Source organism: Monodelphis domestica, chromosome 7 (assembly GCF_027887165.1).
Source record: "Monodelphis domestica isolate mMonDom1 chromosome 7, mMonDom1.pri, whole genome shotgun sequence".
Lineage (NCBI taxonomy): Eukaryota > Metazoa > Chordata > Mammalia > Didelphimorphia > Didelphidae > Monodelphis > Monodelphis domestica.
The window spans coordinates 164,855,375-164,879,292 of NC_077233.1; the positions used below are offsets into that span (position 1 = coordinate 164,855,375).

The following is a 23,918-nucleotide window of genomic DNA, read 5'->3' on the forward strand; positions in this document are numbered from 1 at the left end:
TCACATGTCTGAGATCAATACCCCCAACAAACTTATGGTTTTGAAGCCTGTGGGTTAACCTCAACCTAGTTTAGTCTGTCTGCTGAGATGTGGTTTAGCAGGGTGTGACTGCTGCACATGCTATAAAGCTTCTTGGAGCCACAGGTGAGAGCTGGGCGAAAGGAGGACACCAAAGAAGGAAAGCAGTCCTGAAAAGAGCTCAGCAAGCCCTCACACCTAAGGTGCTAGTCTTCCCTGAATACTGCATAGTTCCCTCTCATCCATTACATAATATTTTAATAGAGAAACCTGAAAAACAGAATTCTCTAGGTGTTATCTTTAATATTCTGCTTTTGTCACTGGGTTTCTACAACATATCCCATCTATATACTTCTTTCTACTTATGTGGTCACCTCCACACTCACTCTAATTTAGGACCTCATCACAGTTCACCTGAATGCCTACTTGAGGCTTTCCGCCTTGAGTCTTTCCTTTCTTTATTTAGCTGCCAAAGTGATTTTCCTTAAACTCGAATCTGACTATACATTTCCCAACTGAGGAAACATCGGAGACTTCTTGTTACCTCTAGAATCAAATAAAAACTCCCATGTTTAGCATTTAACTCCAATCTACCATCTTAGATGTATATATCACTGATCCTCAGCCATTCAATGTTCAAGCCAAATTGGCCTCCTTGCTTTTCCTCACCCGTGACACTCCATCTTCTGTCTCTACAGTTTAACAGACTGCCCACATACCTGAAAAACTTCTGCCTTGTAGAAGAAACCTTACTTTCCTTCAAAACTCAACTCGAGTACTAGCTCCTAAATGATTCATTTCCTTAAATGACTTATTGTTGGTGCTTCCCCCTAAAAATATTGCCCTGTGCTTATTTTCTGCATGCCTTCACAGGATATCCCAATTTAAGCTATTAAAGTCTAAAACTGTACTGCGACTTTGAGGACAGTCTGAATGTGCATGTAGTCTCTTTCAGTAGAATATGGAAATATAAATTCCTTGCAGACAGAGATGGTCAGGTTTTTTTTTTTCCCTTCATATTCACCATGCTTAGTATGGTGCCTGCACACAACAGGTGTTTGAAGAATGTTTGTTGATTGACTGAATCTTACCTGGACCATATCTACCCATTCTCGTACATCTAGGAAGCTTTTCTCACAGGTCACATCATATAACAGCAGCACACCGTCTGCTTTTCTAAAGTAGGACTTGGCTATACTTTGGAATCTAAAGAAAAAAGAAATATATATGACAAGGAATGATTCTGATATGTTAATCAGATGTTCTCATTTCTCATTAACTGTTCGGTCTACTTCTCTTATCTTAAAAAAAGGGGGGCCTTCCTCAGAGAAAACTTTAAAAAAAGCAGCATACCACCTGCAAAAGAGCCGCTAGTACTAGGGCTTTATCAACGTTCAAAATAAAGCCAGGATAAGGGTATGGCCATCACAATGGAAGTCATAGGCAGAGCTGCTTGTGGTCAGAGTTTTAGCACCTTGTCCTCCCACAATAAACCTGATACCATGGGTGAAGGGGGAGTGGGTTTGAGTCAGAGAAAGTTAAGAGTGTTGAGTATTAAAAGAAAAAGAGGGTTAGCAGGAGGTGGTAGGGAGAGAGCTCCTGAGCGGCATGTCTTAGCTCTGCTTCCATAGGCGGTATTGTCAGAATTTCATGCAGATTTGACATAGCTGACATTTGAAAGACTGCCTCAGCTATCCATCTTTTAGCCAGAGTTCTGAAAGGCCCAGTCTGCTACAGATGAGACTGATGATTTCTATTCCCAGAGAGCTCTGCAGGATGAGAAGCCAGTGCCTCATGCTTTTTAGTCAGTGGCAATGAGCACACATTACAATTCCAGCAGAATTAAGTCTGCGCTGATGAGTGTCTCTGCCCTTGGACAGAGAAGAGCTCAAAGGTTCACTCTTTTCAATGAAGTGAAGTCAGAATCCTCACTGTGTCATGGGAAAGACATCATTTTTTATCTTTCACAGCTAAGCAGCTGCCTGCATTAGCATTTCATAAGGAAAAGTCACCTTGCTTGACTCTTGTTTTAAAAAAGGACACACTCTGGAACCTTCTTAATCCACCAAAGTGAGGAGCTACTAAAGGGCTCCTCGTCTACCAAATATAAAACGAAAGGGTAGGAGTAGAGAAAAGAGAGAAAGAACTGGAATGTAGAGAAAAAAGTAACCAGACTTGTGATGAAACTGGAAAAATGTAAAAAGATGTGGGGGGTTTTGAGCAAACAATCCAGTAAGCATTTGTTGTGCTTTCATCACGAACTCTGCATATAGCTAGGAAGTCTGTGAATGGGCACTTGCCTCTCTTGACCAGCTGTATCCCAGAGCTGTAAGACTGTACGCTCTCCGTCCACAATAAGCGTCTTCATTTGAAAATCAACACCTTTAAAAAAAGCACAAGGATCCAAAGTAAGAAGTCAATATTTCTATTTGCTTTGATTTTAAAGTCTACTTCAAGAGGTGATAGCAAAATAACTAACATTTGTAAAAATATGTAAAATCTACATCAGGCTGATTATCATCTCAGGATGGGGCAGGGGTAAGACGGAATGAGAGTGGAAAAGAAGGAGAGATATTGGAATTCAAAAAAATTAAAAGAACATTAAAAATAGTTTTTATGTGTATTTAGAGAAAATAAAATATTCTTTTTAAAAAATGTGATAGGAACTCATATCACCCAAATATTTTGTGGAAGTAAAATATTGAAATCATTCATCAAGATGACCCATTCCACCTAATCAGTATGGAACACTTATGGAGATATATTTCCAATAGTGATAATGAATATGCAGTGAGCCATCCACATTCTTGACTCATTTCTCATTCTGATGTAAGACTGGCTTGGGCAAGAATATATTCTATGGCTAAGAGACAAAAAAGATTTTTCTGTTCCAATATAATTAGTTAATCTGGAGCTAGACTCTTCAGGCTTGTTTCCACTAATACAACATCCCAACCACTTGAATTAAAAATTAAAATGCCATAAATGAAATGAAATGTTAGCCTTGGGAATTGGTAGAAACTTTATCCTACTCAAAAAATACAATATAGATTGATAAAGTTCAAAGGATGCACAAATTTTGAGGAAACATAAGATCAGTTTTCAACATGCAGAATTTGAGGAGATAGTGGAACTATTTTATAGGCAGATCAACACAGAGCTATATATAAAGGGTCCAAAACACAGATTTGGGAAACACCTGTATAGAAATAAGAGTTGAAGTAATGGGAATAAAAAAGATGGGTAAGTAAGAGTATCAACAGAGAGAAAAGAATCTTAATAATTGCCAACTGCAAGCAGTTAAGAAAATTACAAAACCAATAAATCATGAAGCAGCAGACACTTAAGGGAAACTAGGAGAGCATGGTGGATCAGATATCAAAGAAAAATATATAGTAGATGGGAAAGGTTTAAAATTATGACATGCTACAGAGAGTTGAAATGAAGGCCTCTGGGAGTGATGATTAGGACACCACTTAACTTGATGATATTGAAAAAATTAAAGCTGATGTTGTGAAAGGCCAGTTATAAGAGGTTAGTGAGAGAATGAGTAGTGAAGGGAAAACACAAAACGAAAAACTTTTTCAAGATTTTAACAAAGTAAAGTAAGAAAGAGAGACTGAATAATAATAAGATGAATTATGATTAAGAAACTCAAGAATATTTGTAAGCATATGGCTACATAAACCTAAGAGAAACCATAGAATTTTTAGCTTGAAAAGATTTTTGAGATCAAAAATTATAACACATATGTACACTTATACACAAACCACATACATGTTAGATTGTTTTAAAAAATACACAACTCATGTAGATAGAGATTGCCCAGGATCCCAATAGCTAGAAAATGGTAGGAGTCAAACTCAAATGTTTTATGGTTCCAAGTCCACTGTTCTATCCAGTATTGGAGCAAGGACCCAGAGGAGTAAAGGTAGAACAGGATTCAAGGTTTGTTTAAAGGAATTAATTTAATGGAATGGGGGACAACTTTTTATCGCTAGAGCAAAGAAAGACAAATGACTTATAATGCCAAGAAATTTTAAAGAATATGGAAGGACATGAGGAAAGGTATTATGCTTCATAAAGACGAAGCCTAAGTCATCTACTCAAATATGCAGAAATATAGAGGATTTGCCTGAGATCAAAGAATGAGGTAAAGGTTTGGAAAAGTCAATGATAAATTGGATAGAGTTTATAAAAATAGAGTATGATGACTACCCAACAGCAGTGAAGGCTTAACTGATGGCACCAAAATTAATAATGGGTGTGATTTTTTTCTTCACTCATTTATTGTCCTAGTTTCATCCTTAAATGCTTCCCAAATGATCTGATTTAACTGGGTCTTTCACTAAGCCTTCCATAACTCCTTTTCTCTCCACTCCTTTTTAAATTTTTATTTATATTTTTCAAACAATAATGGATGTGATTTATAGCAACACAGCAATCCAGTAATAATACTAGAGAAATTAGATGGTAGGGATTATCCAGAAAAGGATCTCAGGATATGTGGAAAGTCAGAAGTATTAAAGGAACACAGAAAATAAATATTAAAGAATCAGATTGTATTAATGTTTGATAAATGGAAATAAGTAAAATTAAGCTGGTGGATGAAGATTAAAATGGCAGGGATAAATCAAGAGAACAGAGGTCATCTTTAAGAAAAACAAGAGGCTAAATGTGAAGGGGAAGCTTAGGAAAAATTAGAAGAAAAGGAGGTTGTGACCAGAGAGTTGAATTTCAAAGTTTTAGAATGCGAAGATGCAATTCTAAGAGGTGAAGAGGCCCAAGACAGGATGGTGATGGCATACAGCTAAAACATAATACAAAATTGTTGAATTGGAGGGGATTGAAGAATTTTATGTTTAAGCTTCAACATGAATACTGACATTCTGAAGTCTGATGTCAAGGAACAGGTGTATAGAGGGAGTTCATGGGTCAGGGAATAAAATCATTGAGAAATATGGGAGTGTAACCAAGAAATCTTTAGAGACAAGAATGTATAGATGAGGAAATGGTCATAGAAATGGATATTATGGATTTCATGAACTATAATAGAAGATAAGTGGTTGGAGGACAGAGGAGAAGAATGATCTGGAAGTGATAATGAAGAGTAAAAAGTGTGTCAACCTCACCTCTATTCTGGCCATGTGAATCTGGAAGAGATCTCTTGATCTCCACAGTTGTAAGCTGCAATGGGATAAGACTGTAGGAGGTCTACACTGTTTTGAATTAATAAGGTCAACCTCAAGGAATAGGGAACCTCTTGCTGCCAGAGAAGATTGAATAAACCCAGGTCAGAATCAGAGAAGGTCAAAGTTCCCATGTCATTTAGAAATGGACTGGGTATCTGAGTCATCTCTGTGCTTTCAGTCTGAGTGAAATAGAAATTGAATTTTAAAGATAAAAAGAAAAAAGAAACATTCTACAATGCATAGAAATTTTTGGAGAACACAAAAGGGTCTCAAGGATTGTCTAATGTATTTTGTGCATATGTGATTCCCTTGAGAAGTTAAGTAAGGGGTAGAGAAAAGCATTCGTTTTCTTCAATAGTTAAAATAGGAAATATACCCAGAGTGGCACTTGTGTTTCCTCGAAATTCATTCTTACAAAGCCTCATGAGAAAACTGGATTTCCCCACAGCAGCATCTCCAGCAAGAACAATTCTATATGCCTTTTCTGAGCTAGGATATTGATGGTTGTCATCAGCCAAGTTTGCCTAAAAGAGAAGTCATTATGAGATTTTAAAATTACTCCCTCCCCTTAGATTCCTATATATTATCCAAAAGAGAAAATTACCAGAGAGCATGAAAAGAAGACACTCCCAGAAAAACAGTGCCTACCTGTGGTGAGAGGGCTGATATAGGCTTTCTTACAGAAGTACCAAATCTCCCTTCAACAACTGATTCTGAGGGTTTCCAGTCTAATATTGTACTGATGCTGTCAGAACCATAAGCCTCTTCATCTCGTATTTCTGGAACCTGCCACAAAATAAAATTGCAAAAAAAAAGGAAAAAGATTTATTTAAACAAAAAAGGTACACCATACAAAATGCATCAGATGCCATTACTCAGCATGTGCAAATCTAGTAAGGGAGGAAAGGATGCTCAGCTGTGCCAATCCACTAAGGAAATCCTTCTTAAGCCAAGGAAGGGAAAGTATATTGTTTTATTGATCCTGTTTAACATTTATAACTTCATTAAAAACCCCTTTGGTTCCTGTGAATCTTGAAGCTAGTTAATTTCAAACAGGGGGTTAATTTTTCTTTTCATCAAAGGTCTTAGAAGATCAATGATTTCCAGGACTTACATCTGTATCAGATGCATCACCCCCAAAGCTCTCCTGCGTGCACTGTGACCTTTGAAAATTCCTTTGATGCTTGTCTTCCACCTCAAAATCATATTCATTAGGATCTCTCAAAGTAGACAGGCCACTGTCAAAGCAGCTCTCGGGCAGGCTATCGACCTCACAGCTTATCCTTTGCATTGGATCGCAGAGGGCTAATGAATCACAATCCTCATCCATGTAGGAAGAACGTGATGACCTGATGATAAACAGGAAAGTGGTTAAGTGGTTTACTGAAGGGTTCAGAATGCTCAAAACAGGCTAAGCAATACCAAGAAAGAAATTTCACATTTTTTAAACCCTTACCTTCTGTCGTGGAATAAGGCAAAAGAGTAGTAAGGGCAAGGCAATGGGGGTTAAGTGACTTGCCCAGGGTCACACAGCTGGGAAGTGTCTGAGGCCATATTTGAACCCAGGACCTCCCATCTCTAGGCCTGGCTCTCAATCCACTGAGCTACCCAACTGCCCCTGTAATTTCACCTTTGAAGAATATAACACTTCTATTTTTCTATTTTCCTTTTTAGATATAAGTAGTTGGTTTTTTTTTAAACTGTACCTTCTGTCTAAGTCTCAGCTCCAAGGCAGAAGAGCAGTAAGAGCTAGACAATTGGGGTTAAGTGAGTTGCCCAGGATCACACAGCTAAGAAGTATCAGAGGCCAAATTTGAACCCCAGGACTTCCCATCTATAGATTTTGCTATCTTCCATAAAGCCATCTAGTTGCCCCTTAAAATAAGTTTTCTTGATGCTTCTTTGCTGCTGTTGTTTTTTAGATCACTTTTCATTTCTGGAGAAACTTCCTGCCCACCTACTCCCATTCCTATTTTCTACAGTAGACCTTGCTTTTTTAAGAAAGAAAAGCCTTTTCAACAAAAACATCAAATAGAATAATCACTTCTGACATCACAAATGTATACAACATTATCCTCTATTTGTGTCCTACCATTCCGTCAAAAAAAAAAATTAAGCATTTATTTAGCACCTACTATGTTTCAAACACAGTATTAAGTGTAGCAATCATCTCCACTAAGATCAATACCAGTTTTTAGTTGCTTGGGGTTAAGTCTCCTTTCAGTGATCTTTCCACTTACATGGCTGCCTTGCACACAGTGGGTACTTAATAAATGCTTATTGGATTAACTTGGCTCTTGAAGATTCCAGATTTCTAGAGCTGGGTCTTACACTTAAGATTCTCTAACTAAATCCAGGGATCTTTTTCATACATCATGCTGCCTCTCAGTGAAAGCATCTGATACAAGAACATTTATATCATACCAAGCATGTAAATTATTTAGAAAGCCATGAAAATAAGAACCTGCCCTACAAGCTTTAAACCTTAAAAAAATGCCAGAGGCCCTAATAAGCATGAGACAAGATTTTTGCCACTCTTCACCACTATTTTCATTTCACTAATTTTCATGGGTGTCTGATTCTAGGGAGGATTGTGTCAAACACAAGCAGTCACCTTCTCACTTTTTCCCTCTCTAATATATGGGAAGGAGTAATTGGGAGGAAAGGAGAAAACAACCACTTATTAAGCACCTATTATGTGCTAGGAACTGTGCTAAGTGCTTTTTAAATACAGTATTCATTTATTAGATCCTCACAATTTCCCTATGGGTAGGAGGTTCAAATTGAGGGAAAAGAGGTTAAATGACATAGCTCATTGATGTCTAAAGCCAGACTTGAATTTAGGTCTTCTTGATGCCACTCATCAATCCATCCTAGATACCTGGTAGGGGACAGTTCAGGATAGAGAAGTAAGACCAGCAGAAATAAGCAAGATGAAAAACAAACTTTGTGAATAGAAATTACTTTTGTGGATCTAATAAAATTTTAAGCTACCCAGAAAGGTAATGTGGGAATGGACACACTATCTAAATATGAAATGTAACTAAAGCAACTGATTTTTAATGAGCAAAGCCAACATTACTACAGTGCTCCAGTATGAAGTCCTGTTGTGTTGAAAGCTTTATTATGTCTGAAGAACTCACTGAAGATATACTTATCAAATTGTGGATGTACAAAAATAAAGAGATAAATTAAATACATTTATTAATGGGAACCCATACATTCATGTGTTGTGGTTCAGTCATTTTCAGTTGTGTCCAACACTTTGTGACCTCATTTGGGGTTTTCTTGGTAAAGATACTAGAATGGTTTCCCATTTTTTCTATGACTTCTTTTATAGATGAGGAATTGAGGAAGACAAGGTTAAGTGACTTGTCCAGGGTCACACAGCTATGTCCATGTCTGAGGTTGGATTTGAACTCAAGAAAATGAGTCTTCCTGATTTCAAGACCAATAATCTATCCACTGCACCACCTAGCTGCCCACAAGAATGTCCTCAATATATACCCCAAATCTAGTCATAAAGATATATAAAAGAGAGCAATCATATGGGCCAGTTGTAGCTGGTATCAATCTTGGTAGCCTTTTAGGGAGCCAAAATGCTATATGGGATTTGTTTTTCCCCATCCTTTGCTTCCTTCTACTGATTGACATACTCTGGAAACAAAACCTTTGGTTCTTTCAAAAGTGTGTCACCCTAGGAAACTCTTCTGGGTGGTTAGGGGTTAGGTGAGGTGAGAAGTTCTTTCCAATCTGCTCTTTACACTTCATCAGATGGTCCATTTATTAAGTACATATATATGAGTCAAAATAATGAAATAAGAAAAGTATTCTATAGCAACATTTAGAAATCTATTTTTCATCTAGTTAGTGTCTTCACAGTTTCATCTATAAAAGAGCTGGTGTTTTGCTCTGCAAGCTAATAATCCTCTCTGTCTTTAAAGGTGGATCAGATATTGAATAGAGCATTAATGGATAGTGGATACAGCACTTGACTTGGAGTCAGAATATCAATCTCACCCATGACTTTTAAGAATTACCAAGGATAAATCATTTAGTATCATTCTTAGCCTCATTTGTATCTGTAAAAAGAGTAGTTAATACCTGTGTAATTCTTAACCCACAGAGTTATTGTATTAAACGAAATAATTCTATGAAAATCCCTCTAACCTGGTTTCTACTTGTACTATTGCACGGTAAAGTTCTGAAAGTTTTTAGCAGGGACCTCCTAATACCAGAATCAGTGGTTCAGTAATATTTCTCACTCCTACAAGTTTTGACAGTTCATCAACCATTCTACTGACTATTTTCATTATTTGTGGCTTTTGAGCATTGTATTCTTCTACTTTTCCTCCTACCTCTCTGCCTTCTCTTTCTACTGCCTCCTCAACTTGTTTTCAACTCTATAAATGTATATATTCCTCAAAGGAACCCTATCTTTTATTAACTATCACTTAGCAATCTCTTTCACTCTCACAGCTCCAACTATCACCTTCATTTAAATGAAGGAACCTAGGTGACACAGTGGATAGAGCACTAGGCTTAGAGTCAAGAAGACCTGAGTTCAAATTCAGTTTCATATACTTACTAGCTTTATGACCCAAGACAAGTCACTTAACCTTTAGAAAATAAGGATAATAATAGAATCTACCTTTTTAAAAATGAGATAATGATTTATAACATAGTAAGTGCTATTTAAGTTTTAGTTATTCTTTATTGTTATTATGTTCAAAATCTTTTCTCATATGTGTTGTTCTAGATGGCCATAGAGATCCCTTCCCAAATATCAAATATTATTTTGGCAAAATCTATGTGTGCAATGCTGATCTCAAGACCTACAACTGCAACATAATGTCTCACTTCCTCCTCAAATTTAACTGATTTAAAAATAAGCTCATTATACCTCTTCCTCTATATCTGCTTTCTGCTTTTACCATTTTTACCTTTAGTACTTTATCCATTTCCCAGGTTTGTAATGTTAGTGTTATCAATGATTCTCTTTTATCTCCAAATTCTCATATCTTTTCAAGTTCTAAGTCTTATCAATTCCATATCTTTAGCATTTCCTGAATCCATCTTCTAATCTCTTCCTACTGCTACCTCTACTACCCTATAGTGTGCCCTCACATCAATATTTCTAAGATTATTGTTATATCTTATTTACAGATAACTCTTTTTCTACTTTATCCCTTCTCTCATCTGTTCTTCCTATTAGTGCCAGAATGATTACTTACATATAAATTTGCCCATGTTACTGCCTCACTCAAATATTTTCAGCTTCTCCCTACTGCCAATCTGGCTGATATTCCAGTAATACAACCAGCTGACACCACCCTGCCTTTGTTCTATCATTCAGGTTTTTCAGTAAAGTCCAGCTCTTCATTATGCTATTTGGACTTTTATTGACAAAACACAGGAAAAAACCTAATTTTCTCTTCATTTGTCACTATTGAAAACAAAAATACAAGATTCTTCAGAAGGTTCAGATTTGGAAACCACAACTTTAAAAAGTTCCTTTATTTTCTTCCTATGCCAATGACCTTTAAATAGCAGAAGTCATTACTTAGAACATTGAGAAGCGATACGGTATAAGCAAAAGCTTGGAGTTTGCAGAACCCTCGTGTCAAACTTTGTCTCTGACATTTATGAGCTATGTATGTGACAGTGGGCAAGTGTTGCTAAGCCATAGTGTTCTCTTTCATCAAAGGGGGTATTGATATCCATCAAATCTATTTAGAGGGTTCCTATGAGAATTAAATAATGAATATGAAGTACTTTATGTATCTCAAGGTGCTTGATAAAAGCTAACTATTATTATCACCATTAGTAAGAGATGTACACAGGTGTCAAACTGACAGCCCTAGTCCAAACCAGATTAAAATGTAATTGGGAAGTGTTTAACAAAGTAAACAAAAATACAATGTAACACAGATAATGTTCATTTGTAGTTTTCTAAGTCAATACACCACAGGAATCTATCTCTAGTATGATAGTTACTACTGAAGTAGGCTGAGAGCCAATCTTAAAATTAAGAACAAGTGGGTTCAAGACCTGCCTCAGACAGGTACTACCTATGTGAACATTGGCAAGTCATTTAATTTCAGTGCCTCGGGCAGCCCTCTAAAATTTAGGATTAAAGATTGGTACCAAGAGACTATTTCTGCCTGGGGCGTCCCCCCAAACAAAGGAAATCACAGGTCCAGACTCTCACCCCAATATTAACATGGTAATATATACACCCAACAAATCACCAAATACTCAGATAACAGCAATCACAAATGTTTCAAAGAACAAAAGAAATCCTGAATGCTTTCAGTGACTGTGCTAAAATATGGTTGTTTTTAAATAACCTGTTTGATGAAACAAGCCAGATAAAATCTGAAGTTCTATTCAGAATCTCATTATTCTATTTTCAAGGAATATGATGATGAAAGAAAAATGAAATTAAAAATTGTCATTCTATGTCTTATGTGAAACACTTTACTTCTTTTTATCAAACTGGATCCAGAATTCAAATGTAAAGAGAGCAGATGTGAACCTACCTGTCATACCGCAAATTCTGAGGAGAATGGCCACCATTAAATTTGGGACTGCTTCTAGAAATCGTGCTCCCTGGTGATATATTATGTATACGCTGTATAAAAAAAAAAAAGAACACTCATTAATTAGGCAAGCTTATTTTTAAAAACATGAAAGAAGAAATCATGGGTTGATTTACAACTCTCCCATTTACTAGTTCTTTGTCTTTGGGCAAATTACCTAATTTCTTAGGACTTCGCTGGGGCAAAATAATGATATCACTGCCTACTATGCAGGGTTATTGTAGGGATCAAATGAATTAGCATGTGAAGATTCTTTGTAAGAGGCAGGTAGGTAGCTTGATGGATAGACCAAGCCTGGGATTGAGAGAACCTGGGCACAAATTTGACTTTGGATTCTTCCTAGTTGTGTGATCCTGGACAAGTTACTTAACCCCAATTGCAAAGATTGTATTGCTCTTCCACTTTAGAACCAACACTTGGTACATATTCTAAGACAGAAGGTGAGGGTTTCAAAACAAAGTAAAGTTCACATACATATAAGTTAGTATTACTATGCTATATACAATACAGTTTCTTTAAGAGTCATTAGAAATGCAGACATCTAATAAGCTGCTAAATGAGGTTATGAAGAGTCAAAAATGACTGAAAAATGACTGGATAAACAACAATAACATATGAGCTACCATAAATACCTTGGGAGGATGTGAAGAGCAAGTTGCAGGGAATCCAAAAGGTCTAAGCAAGAAGATCTTCTTTTTGATATAACTGAATTTTAAATTCCATAATTTTAAGTCAAATCACATTCTGGTCTTAAATTTGACAAGGCTTTTTATCCCAACTTTCTAACTCCTTCCTCTTAGACCTCAGTGGATTTTAGAGAGATCTTTTTATTCAAATCCAAAGTCATGCTATGCAGCAAAAATAAGCTGTTCTGGAGAAGAGATGGACCCAAAGTGCTTTTATATTGAAATTAGTGCAGTTAGCTGCACTAATTAACTTACTGAAAAAATCAATGCTTGATTTGGCCTGGTCAAGTAGCAGTAAAAAGAATTTTAGCTATAGGATGCTAGAGCCAGAAAGAAGATTTAGAGATCATTAAATTTAACATCATCATTTTACTGAAAAAGAACCTAAGGCCTACAGATGGTTAAATGACTTATTCCCAGTTACATAGCTAGCTGGTTATACAACTGAGAACGAAAAGTGATCTGAGAATGTTTCTCAAATCTCAAATATTTACTTAATAAAATTCCAAAAGATTGCTCAAAAACAGAATTTTCTCCTGTAATAAGCATTAATTTATAAAGAATAATGATTAAGATCAAAATATATAACATATAAGAAGACAACATGCAATGCTGTTCGAAAAAAATAACCAACTCCATTTTTAAGATTAGATCTTTCTTCCTTTTTTTTGCGAAACTATATCATTATTATATGTTGTTCTTAGTAACCAGAAGTTTCTGCCAAGATAGGCATTCTAGATACTGAATACTATAGACACTTGCAAAATAAATTATAAAAATATAACACATACCTTGTATTTACTATATGAGTTTTCCAGTGCACTTCTTAACCCATCATTACTGTCATGTAGTTTCCTGTTGGCTGTTCTGTAGTTAAAAAAAAAAAAGAATTTAAAAGGCTTAAATGTAAATGCTTGCCTTTTCAAATGATAGGGTTCAAAATATGGCATGGTAATCCACAAAGTCCTCTTTCTCTACTGAACTGCTAAATTCTCTGCTGAATTGCTACTGAATCGCTAAATATCAGAGATTGATGGCATCTTACAAACCTCACCTCATTATTTTAAAAGGGGAGAAAATGGAAGTGAGAAGATAAATGACTTAGCTAAAGTCAAAAAGTTTATGAAAGGCATAGCTGAAAAGAATTCAAGCTCAGTTCCTCCAACTTCAAACCCAATGCCCATTCTATTAGATGAGTAACTTCTAGAGATGCCAAATATTTCAAGAAGGATCAGTATTACCAATGTTATTAATGAAATGATATAACTAAGTCACAAGAAAATGTTAATACTGACATAGTCAGTGGCATATCTAATCTAAATCACCTGTGCTTATCAGGGCTTAACTGATTAACTTTGTGATAAGAAAACAACGAAATATCTGTCAAAACCAAAAACTGTTGTTAAATGAAGTCATTCAACTTTGCCTCCTCATTTCTATACTTAATTCACCATTTAGATGAATTATTATTATTGTCGCATGTCCCCAAAGTAGATTGTCTTTATAGCCCTCAAGATAAAAGTAATTGTGAAAATCACTTGAAAAAATAAAGATGCACCTAAAAAGAATTCAGAGAAAAACTCCCTATAATATGCTTGACTTAGAAGAGAGGTTTGTATGCATTTCAGCATATAGACAATTTAAATATTTAACTATAGGCTTTTCATAAACTACCCTTTATAATAGTCTCTTGTAACATGGGGAGTTGTCACCATTTTTTTTTTGAGAAATGGGGTCAGTAAAGAATTCTTCAATAAACTTTCGGCTGTACAAAGACCTTGGAGACACCCTATTTGTGCCAGGAGAAAAAAAATGCAGATATATCCTACAATCACTTTTGGAGACCCATCCTCTATTTATTGAAAAATCAATGCTTGATTTGCAATTCAGTTATCTCAAAGAGCTAAGTGATTGGACTGAATAAAATGTAATGACAAGGAACACATATTTACCTGCATTTCCATCCTTAAGATTCAGTCTATTATTCTGCTGTACACACAACATAACATTTATGAAAAAAGAACAGTGAAAATTGCATATAATGAAGATAATTTATAGGAACTTACTGAAGCATTTCAATTTGCCTCTCAAGGCAATCTCTATCTTCAGTATATTCTCTGATTATTTCCAGGTCCCTGTAAAATTACATTTTGCATTTAAATGAGAATTTTTGGATAAGCTCTCTATTTCCAGTGATTTCTATTACCACCCTGTAGGACCTTCTCCACCTTCCTTCATGATTTCACTTCCTGCCCCCATATTTCTCCTCCACCTCATCTGCTGCCTTCATCCTCTTTCATTTTGAATGTCAAATTCATCAACTATCTGACACCTTAACCTCAAAATGCTTGTAGTGCTCTAAATTTTAAAGACCTTCATCTCCATTCCACATCTGGCAATCATACCCTGCATAAGTCTTTATCATATGCTTTATCCTCTAGAATCTAGAGATGTATAGGATCAAACATATAAAACTGCAAAATCCTTTAGAAGTCATAAGATGCAAACCCTTAATTTTGCAGATGAGGAAACCAAGATTATGAAGGATTGCGTGTCTAACCTAAGGTCACACAGTACATATCAGATTTGAACTCAGGTCTTCCTGACTCCAACCAAGTCCAGCAGTATATTTACCGGGCTACCAAGTTGCCTCTGTGTGGTCCAACTTCAATCTTCCTATCTGATACACTCTTCACAAACATTTAATTTTCACACTCTTAGATGTGGGAGAAGAGAAACCTCTAATTAATCTCTTCACCAATTCCCATATTCATTAGTGACTTCACAGTAACCCTTGATACAATAATTAGTTTGTAATTTTCCTGGAATATCTCACATTCATACCTCTCCTTTCTAATTGTCTTAACTACACTCATTCCAAGTCCCATATTAGACAAATTCTCAAATTTCAAAGTTCTCTATTCCTGCTTCTAGATCACAAAGTATTGTTAGAAAGAGGCAGCTTTAATAGGCTCGCTACAAATTCATGCTCACAAATTCAGTACTCACATTTATCAAAATGCTTCTTGACTTTTTTATAGTCCCCATTGGAACCTGGCTATTCCAAACCTATTCTACTTTCAAGTCCCACATTCCACTTTGTCCTCTGATCTTAGTAGTATAGCTAACTTCTCCTCTTATATAGTTATATACTTATATACTTAGTAGTATGACCAACTTAGCTGACTGACATACAGTTGGACAGTTCATTAACATAAACTCTCTCTCTGGCCCTTCCTCCCTCCCTATGTCAGTCTCTACCCTTTTCCCCACTTTTCCTCTTTTTCTTTCTCTCCCCTCCTCAATAATGACTTCTTTTCCCCCAATAAGAGAGGGAAAGGTTTTGCCACCTTCATGACTAATATTTCCTCTAGTGCTCTTAATCCCAACTCACCCCTCACTCTTCTGCTCCCCTTGCTTCTTCTACAAGTCCTCTCTCTCTAGCATCATCTACGTATTCCCCTATGAATTGAAACAGACATCAGTCTAGCCTATGAGAGAGAAAAACAAATTGCACATGACTCCGCTGACAATTATTGATATTACTCCCTCTGTAATTTCTCCTCTTCAATCCTATTCTAATTATAAATATAAATCCAGTGAATTAACACAAACACTTTAAGAACAATTTTGCCATTAAAGCTGATAACTTGATTTCATGAGCCAACCACTATATTATGGTAACACTGACACAGAGCTGGCTTCTGAGTAAGAAGACCTGTGTTCAAGTCCCATCTCTTAATGTATAAATAGTAGCTGAGTAACCTTAGGTCAGTCATTTAACCTTTTAATGCCCCAGGAATCTCTCAAAGACTACATTACAGAGCTGTTGCTGATCGGCACTGGTAATAGAGTTTTCTCAAAAGGAGTCTCAAAGTAATCAGTTTCAGTCAAAAAATTTGGTTTCATAACTACGTAAAATTATCATTTGAATGTAGATATCTCTGATCAAGTCATTTAACCTCTCTACTATATAGATTTCTTTTTCATGCTAAATTAATAAATCCTGTGTCTGACTTAAAAGATACTAAAAAAAAAACCACAAAACACTGTTTTTAAAGAAAGTACTCTGGACAAATTGTTGCTTTGTGATATGGAATTATCAATGTGAATAGAGTCTAATTTGTTTTTCTACATTTGAACTCCATGATAATTCTTTTGAGATTTAATTATGTAAAATTTATGCCACTGTTAAGCTTCAGAATGGAAATAAATTAACAACAATTTATTGAACTTATTAACACCCATCCAGACAGAACATCATGCTACCACATTTGGCAGGGTTATCAGGAACTAAGCAGAAAAGACATTCAGTACTTGGACGGAAAGAACAAGGACATCCTCCTGATCCTTTGGGAAATGGTACTAGTAACTCACAGGGTGTCATTGTTGCTCTTAAAGCACTTTCCATGAATTGTAAAGAAGATAAGCCAATTTGTATATTATTTGGATATTTGCAGCTAATCATGGGATGCAAGGAAAGAAAAAAATCAGTGCATATAACGTTAGAGCAAAATTAACTACTGATGTATCTTATTCAATTCCTGCAAAAGTTGCATGCAAACCCAATTTAATTCATTAAATTGTACTTTCCCGTTGAAGTATACTATAATCTCAGGAAAATGTTATCTTTAGTTTAATGAAATATTTTTGACCAGATGCTAGGGATATAGTAAAGTAATACCCTAGCTGCTGAGGAAAAGTAAGAGATAGAAAGATGATAGCCCTGCATTTAAAGGAGCTGCAATTGTCAGTGGCCAATAGTTTATTCTATTTTTCAGCTTCTATTATATAATCAATTTGTGTCTTTGAAAAATCAAGTGAATATATTTCTGCATGCATTTCTAGAATTCCTGCTCCTAGAAAAATTCAAGTGGATTGCTTAAGTTCAGAGATGTAAGTAGGGCTAATGGTAATTGGATGCCTCCATCAAGTTGGGCACTAACAAGTTGGGTACTGGTGGGGGAATGGGATTTAACCAAGTTGCCTAAAGAAGGACAAAACTGGCCCAGTTCAGAAACAGAGCAGATCAAGGCTTCTGTGCTGACCTGCCATGGCACTGAGCCCATGAGTAATACTTCAAGCCTGGCCAAGATAGGGAGACAGCCTCAAAAGGAGAAAAAAATAAACTCTCATAAATGCTAAGAGTACAGCTACTTAAAGAACCCTTTGAAGGGCAACGAGGTGGCTCAGTGGATTGAGAATAGACCTAGGAATGGGAGATTCTAGGTTCAAATCTGACCACAGATACTGCCAGCTGTGTGACCCCAGGCAAGTCACTTAACACTCTATTGCCTAGCCCTAATTGCTGTTCTGCCTCTGAACCAATACTGATTCTAAGATGGAAAATAATTCTTATTTTAATAAATAAAAAAGAGCCCTTTCTGGAAAGTGAAGATTCTCTTTAGTAAAAATCAAAAGTGAATAAATAAATCCCCCCAAGTTATTTTTAAAGTCATATTTTTGAATCAGAAGTCTCCTTAAAGGAAGGCCTGTCTGGGTTACAAATCTAAATGAATAGTTCTGTATAAAGTCAGAAAGCAATATGTGTGCAAAAATATTTACACATGTATGTCCATACCAACACTAAAATACGTGCTGAATTTTCCCAATTAAAAAAATAACATACAAAATCCCATACCTTTCTGAATTCAGAGTTTGATCAGCATAGTCACTTTTCAAGGCGTCTAATTCACTCTGAAGAAATGCTATATTTGTTTGTGCTTCTAAAAGATCTTTTTTAACTTTCTGATTTTCCTAAAGGAAAAAGAAAAATTTAGTTCACTTGTTACTATGTTTTTCAACCCAGGAAAAGTGGAGGGAAAAAACTCTGAAGAATCCAGTGGCACATCAAAGGAATATGGGTAAAATTGCTTTTCTTAAATGTCAATGTAAAAAATTTTTCAAAATCCTAATTAAGATACATCATATAAATTTCAAGTTATCCAGTCTCAAAATACCTCTAAGTTGTCAGCTTCATTCTTTCCATTATTCCAGTTATACATGCAAACACATACACATTCATATTCATGAAAAGGAAAAAAAGATAAACTTTTAAAAATTACTCACTGGTGAAAAGAAAATCTATATCAGAAACAAATTATTTAATTTGTAGAGAACAACTACTAAATATTCAATGGAGTAAGAAAAATGATCTGTGTAGACCATCTAGCCCTTAGATACTTGTGACTTGGATGATAAGAGAGATATTCACCAACAAGTGATTAACAATAGTTTTATGAAAAATAAAGCTAGGGTACAGACGATAGTCACCATGACTCATTAGGCAAAGAACTGAACTTAAACCTAGAAGGCTTTTATCCCTAATACATGCAAGTTGCATAACCCTGAGCAAGTTACTTATTAAATCTTTCAATACTCTAGGCAACTTTTTAGGGATGCAAGTCTCAGAGATGTCATTTCCCTGCATCAGTAGAAAGTGTTTCCTCCTGCAGGGAGTTCTCATAACAAGGAAATCAAAAGTGCCTTTTCCTATGATGAATTGACAATTTTTACTAAAAGCGATTGTGTCAAGGGAACCCCCTGACATAAAAAGCATTTTTGTTCACAGTCATCTTGGAACAATTTTTAAAGAAATGTGGTATACATTTTCTTTTAAGTCTTCATTCCTATAACCATGAACATATAGCACTCTGTATGTTTTTTAAAAGGTTATCCTACATGAGACATCTTTCTTTAAACAGGAAAGGTAATTCTTACTATTGATAAATCATAAATTCTTTTCTTTAATGCAGCCACATCTTCTTTTTGACATAAGGTCTTTGATTGTTCTTCCAGCTGAAAAAAGAAAAGAAAATATATCTGTTTACCAACCCACCTTCAGGTTGAGCTGTCTTCAGTTCACATCTCTGCATACAATTTTGTAAACTCAGAAGAAATCAGTCCTAGAGTGTATAGGCTACTTAATCATGTGGGGGAAAAAACTTCACAAAACTTTAAGAATTCATGAATAAAACTTGTAGAAATTTTGAGTTTGAGTCACATCTGTGTCTACTGTACTGTAGTTGTATTGCTCAGAATAGCTGTTATTCACAGTTATTCATTGTAAAGTATTCCTTTCACTTTCCAGGTTTTTCTGAGCTCCTTCTGCTTGTCATTTCTTAATGACACAATAGTATTCCATTACAATTATATACTATAACTTATTCAGCCATTACTCAATTGATGGGTAGATCCTCACTTGCCAAATCTTTGCCTCATCTAAAAAGAGCTGATTAAATATTTTTTGTGCATATAAGTCCTTCCACTTTGGGGTTTATTTTTCTCTTTGTAATGCAAACCTAGTATAGGTATTGTTGTATCAAAGGGTATGTACTGTTTTATAGCCCTTTGGGCATAAGTCCAAATTGCTCTAGTGAATGATTACACAGTTCATAATTCCCCCTGATGCATTCATGTCCCATCTTTCCCATATCCCCTTCAAGTTTTGTCATTTTCCTTTTCTGTCATAATTTTCAAATCTGATAGGTGTGAGGTGGTACCAAAGAGTTGTTTTGATTTGCATTTCTCTAAGTAATAGTGTTTTAGAGCATGTTTTTGCATAATTATAGAGAGTTTTAATTACTTTGTCTGAGAACTGCCTTCAAATCCTTGGACCACTTATTAACTGGGGAATGACTTGTATTCTTATATATTCAAATTGTATAATTAGACAAATTTGGACTCCATCTCCCATAATTCTTTTCTTGTCCCAAGAATCGTTTTCCCTTCATTCACATCTGCATTTGTTATGTGTGTATATATACTTTTGTGGCTCCTTCCTCTCTCTCTGTCTCTCTTTTTTACACGTGCGAGGCTGATGAGCGCTCTCTGTTTCTCTAGCCTTTTATTTTTCCTTTTGCTTCATTTTATTATTAATAAATCTTATAACTATAATACTTAAGTGTTGGATATTAATTTTTAAATCTACAAAATCATTTCTCTACATATTTGAAAAATGAGGCCTTTATAAGAGAGACTTGTAAACAAATTTTGCACCATTATGATCACTGTGTATTATTTTCCATCCTATTTCCCCATTTAGTTTCTAACCTCTACCTCCTGCAGTTTGCCCTTTTCTATCAGCCCTATCTTCCTTCTCTTATTCCCTTTCCCTCCTACTTTCCTGTAGAGTAAGATAGATTTCTATATCCAATTGATTGTGTATGTCTTCCCTCACTGAGTCTATTCTGATGAAAGTAAGGTTCACATGTTCACCTCTCATCTTCCCTTCTTTCATGCCTCTTTTGTGTGCAATAATTCACCCCATTCTATTTTCCCTCCCCTCTCTTCCAAATGCATTCCTCCTTCTCATACCTTAATTTAATTTTGTTTTTTATAACATCCCATGATATTCAACTCAGACTCTTGCCCTCTGCCTATATATCATCTCCCCATGTAGGGATGCAACACAGTTTAACCTCAGTGAATAAATTTTGGTTTCTCTTTCTTGTTTCTCTTTTTTATGATTCTCTTGAGTCATATCTGAGAATCAGATTTTCTATTCAGCTCAGATCTTTTCATCAGGAATGTTTGAAAGTACTCTATTTTATTGAATACCCATTATTCCCCCCCCCCCGAAGGATTATGCTCAGAAATGGGTAAGTGATTCCTGGTTAAGTTCTAGCTCCCTTGCCTTCTGGAATATCATATTCCAAGTACTCTAATCCTTCATTGTAGAAGCTGTTAAGTCTTGTGTTATCTTGACTATGGCTCCACAATATGTGAATTGTTTCTTTTTGGCTGCTTGTAATATTTTTTTCCTGGACTTGACAATAATATTTATGGGAGTTATCCTCTTGATATCTCTTTCAGGAGGTGATGAGTAAATTCTTTCAATTTTGACTTTACTCTCTGGTTCTAGAATATCAGGGCAGTTTTCCCTGATAATGTCTCAAAAAAATGATGTCTAAGCTCTTTCTGTGATGATGGCTTTCAGGTAGTCCAATAATTCTTAAAATAACTCCCTTGGATTTATTTTCCATGTCAGTTGTTTTTCCCATGAGATATTTCACATTTTCTTCCATTTTTTCATTCTTTTGACTTTGATTGTTTCTTGATGTGACATGGAGTAATTAGCTTCTACTTGCCTGATTGTAATTTTTAAGGCATGATTTTCTTTTTATTTAATTTTTTGAGTTTTAATAACAAATTTCCACATAAGTTTTCGGAAGTTAGATGACCCATATTGTCTCCCTCCCTTCTTCCCTTACTCCCCTCCCAGAGCTAATAGGCAATTCAATCTGGGTTATACATGTATTATCACACAAAACATATTTCCATATTATTCATTTTTGTAAGTGAATATTCTTATAAAAATCAAAACATATACCCAAATAAAAAGTGACAAAATCATATATTTTCATCTGTATTTCTACTCCAACAGTTCTTTTCTCTGGTGGTGGACAGTATTCTCTTTCAAAAGTCCCTCAGAATTGTCCTAGAATATTTCATTGTATTGTTGTTAGTAGCAAAGTTTATCACATTTTATTGTTCCCCAGTATTGCAGTTAGTGTATATAATGTTCTCCTGGTTCTACTTATTTCACTCAGCATCAGTTCTTATATGTCTTCCCAGGTTTTCCTGAAATCATCTTGTTCATCATTCCTTATAGCACAATAGTATTCCATGATAATCATCATCATATACCACAATTTTCTCATCCATTCCCCAATTAAGGGACATCCCTTTTAGCTTCCAATTCTTTGCCACCATAAAAAAAGCAGCTACAAACATTTTTATATAAATAGGTTCTTTTTCATTTTGTTTTTATCTCTTTGGGATACATACTTAGTACTGGTATTACTAGATCAAAAGTGTAAAGGAGGAATTAGTTGGTGGTAAAAGGGATAGAGGAGGAATGAATATCTTCCCCTGAAAGCAGGATCCAGGAGAGGCAACTGATGTTTAAAGTTGGCTGAGTGACAGAGAGAGAGACAGAGACAGAGACAGAGACAGAGAGATTGAGTAGTTCCCCCTTCAGTCCTCCCTCTTCAGCTATGGCTGCTCTCACAAACTGGCTTTTGACAGTCTCCAATACAAGTGTCTAAAGCTTCCTCTTCAGGGATATTACTCTCCTTGTCAAGCTGGTCCACTCACACTTGAGTCACTTTGGGGAAAAGACAACTTTACTATAACTAAGTCACAGCTGGGGATAACACTAAGAAATGGTTGGCAGGGAAATGTTTGTGAAGAAACCAGGGGAGGTGTCTCTAACTGGCTATATATCTTCCTCCCCCTCAAGTTGGGGAACCCAGGCCTTGGCAGTTTTGGGCCCCTGAGAGATTCAGGCTTGGCTTGTCCTGGTCTTGGCCCACCTGGCACAGTTCAGACCCAGGGCACGAAGAGCTGTGAGGTAAGTTTGTCAGAGGCTGAATGTCTTCTTCAGCTATCACTTCAGTTGGGAATTGGTAGGGGAAAGGATGCCCAATCACCAGGAGAGGAAAAAGGTGAGTATCTCTTCAGGAGAAAAGTCTTGACCAGACCTCCTTCCTAGGCTTCTCAAGGTTGAGAGCTAACTGAAACTCAGTCAGAACTTTCTGGCTTCTGAAAATTCCAGGTCTCCTGGGGCCCCTTGTAAACGCCAAAACTGTAAGGATCATTTTAGTGTTTTGATTTAAAATCTAAATAAGTGGTTGCCATGGGAAATTCCCAAGTATGAAAACACCCAAATCAGCTGGGGATTTATGGAGATTTTAATTAATAAAAATGAAGGAATTAAGGGAAGGAGAGAGAGAGAGAGAGAGAGAGAGAGAGAGAGAGAGAGAGAGAGAGAGAGAGAGAGAGAGAGAGAGAGAGAGAGAGAGAGAGAGAGAGAGAGAGAATTAATTTAAACTGCTCTGGCTCAGGCTGAGCCAAGCAGTAGAAAAAGGCCTAGGCCACTAGGCCTGAGCCTAAGGGAGAGCGAGTCAGTCTTCATCACTCACCACAAGACCATCTCCAAGCTGGGTTCTTCCACTCCAAAATGAAATTACTCTCCAAGTTGAATTACCATCAACTGACTTTTTACCCTTCCTTTTAAAGAAACTTTTCTCTCATGTCACCTCCCCTAAATTTTCACATCTACCAATCACAGTAGACTCTTTTTTCCAGGTCCTCCCATTCTTAGTTTTTACCTTCTTTGGTTTTCACCTTCTCTGGTTAGATTAAATCTTCTGAGTACTTCACACCTCTTTGTTAAGCTTGCCTTTTGTAAGTCACTTGACCTTTTTAGGTACTAATTTAACCTTTACAGGTACTTAACACCTTTTTTTGTATTAGATCTAAAAATAGACTTAGCTTAAGGTTCTAGCTTTACTATAAGGTATGAGTTAGGGACTTTCATTGTTCAATCAGGAGTTTACAACTTTATCTTCCCCTAAGGCACTGTCTGAGTAGGGTGGAGTAATTTCCAAGTTCACACCCTCCCCCATCAAGGTGAG

At 36.0% G+C, this 23,918-nt stretch overlaps 1 protein-coding gene across 1 annotated transcript in view; it reads right to left on the bottom strand.

Annotated features, from left to right (window-relative positions):
• Positions 1-23,918, bottom strand: part of RASEF (RAS and EF-hand domain containing) — a 117,171-nt gene that overhangs the window by 29,373 nt on the left and 63,880 nt on the right. The window contains exons 5-14 of the mRNA XM_001368593.4: positions 19,219-19,296; positions 18,140-18,255; positions 14,565-14,633; positions 13,290-13,365; positions 11,753-11,844; positions 6,325-6,559; positions 5,859-5,996; positions 5,587-5,734; positions 2,319-2,400; positions 1,110-1,224 (exon numbers count right to left, since the gene is read on the bottom strand). Of these exons, the coding sequence (XP_001368630.2) occupies positions 1,110-1,224; positions 2,319-2,400; positions 5,587-5,734; positions 5,859-5,996; positions 6,325-6,559; positions 11,753-11,844; positions 13,290-13,365; positions 14,565-14,633; positions 18,140-18,255; positions 19,219-19,296 (1,149 nt within the window). The remainder of the gene's footprint in view (positions 1-1,109; positions 1,225-2,318; positions 2,401-5,586; positions 5,735-5,858; positions 5,997-6,324; positions 6,560-11,752; positions 11,845-13,289; positions 13,366-14,564; positions 14,634-18,139; positions 18,256-19,218; positions 19,297-23,918) is intronic.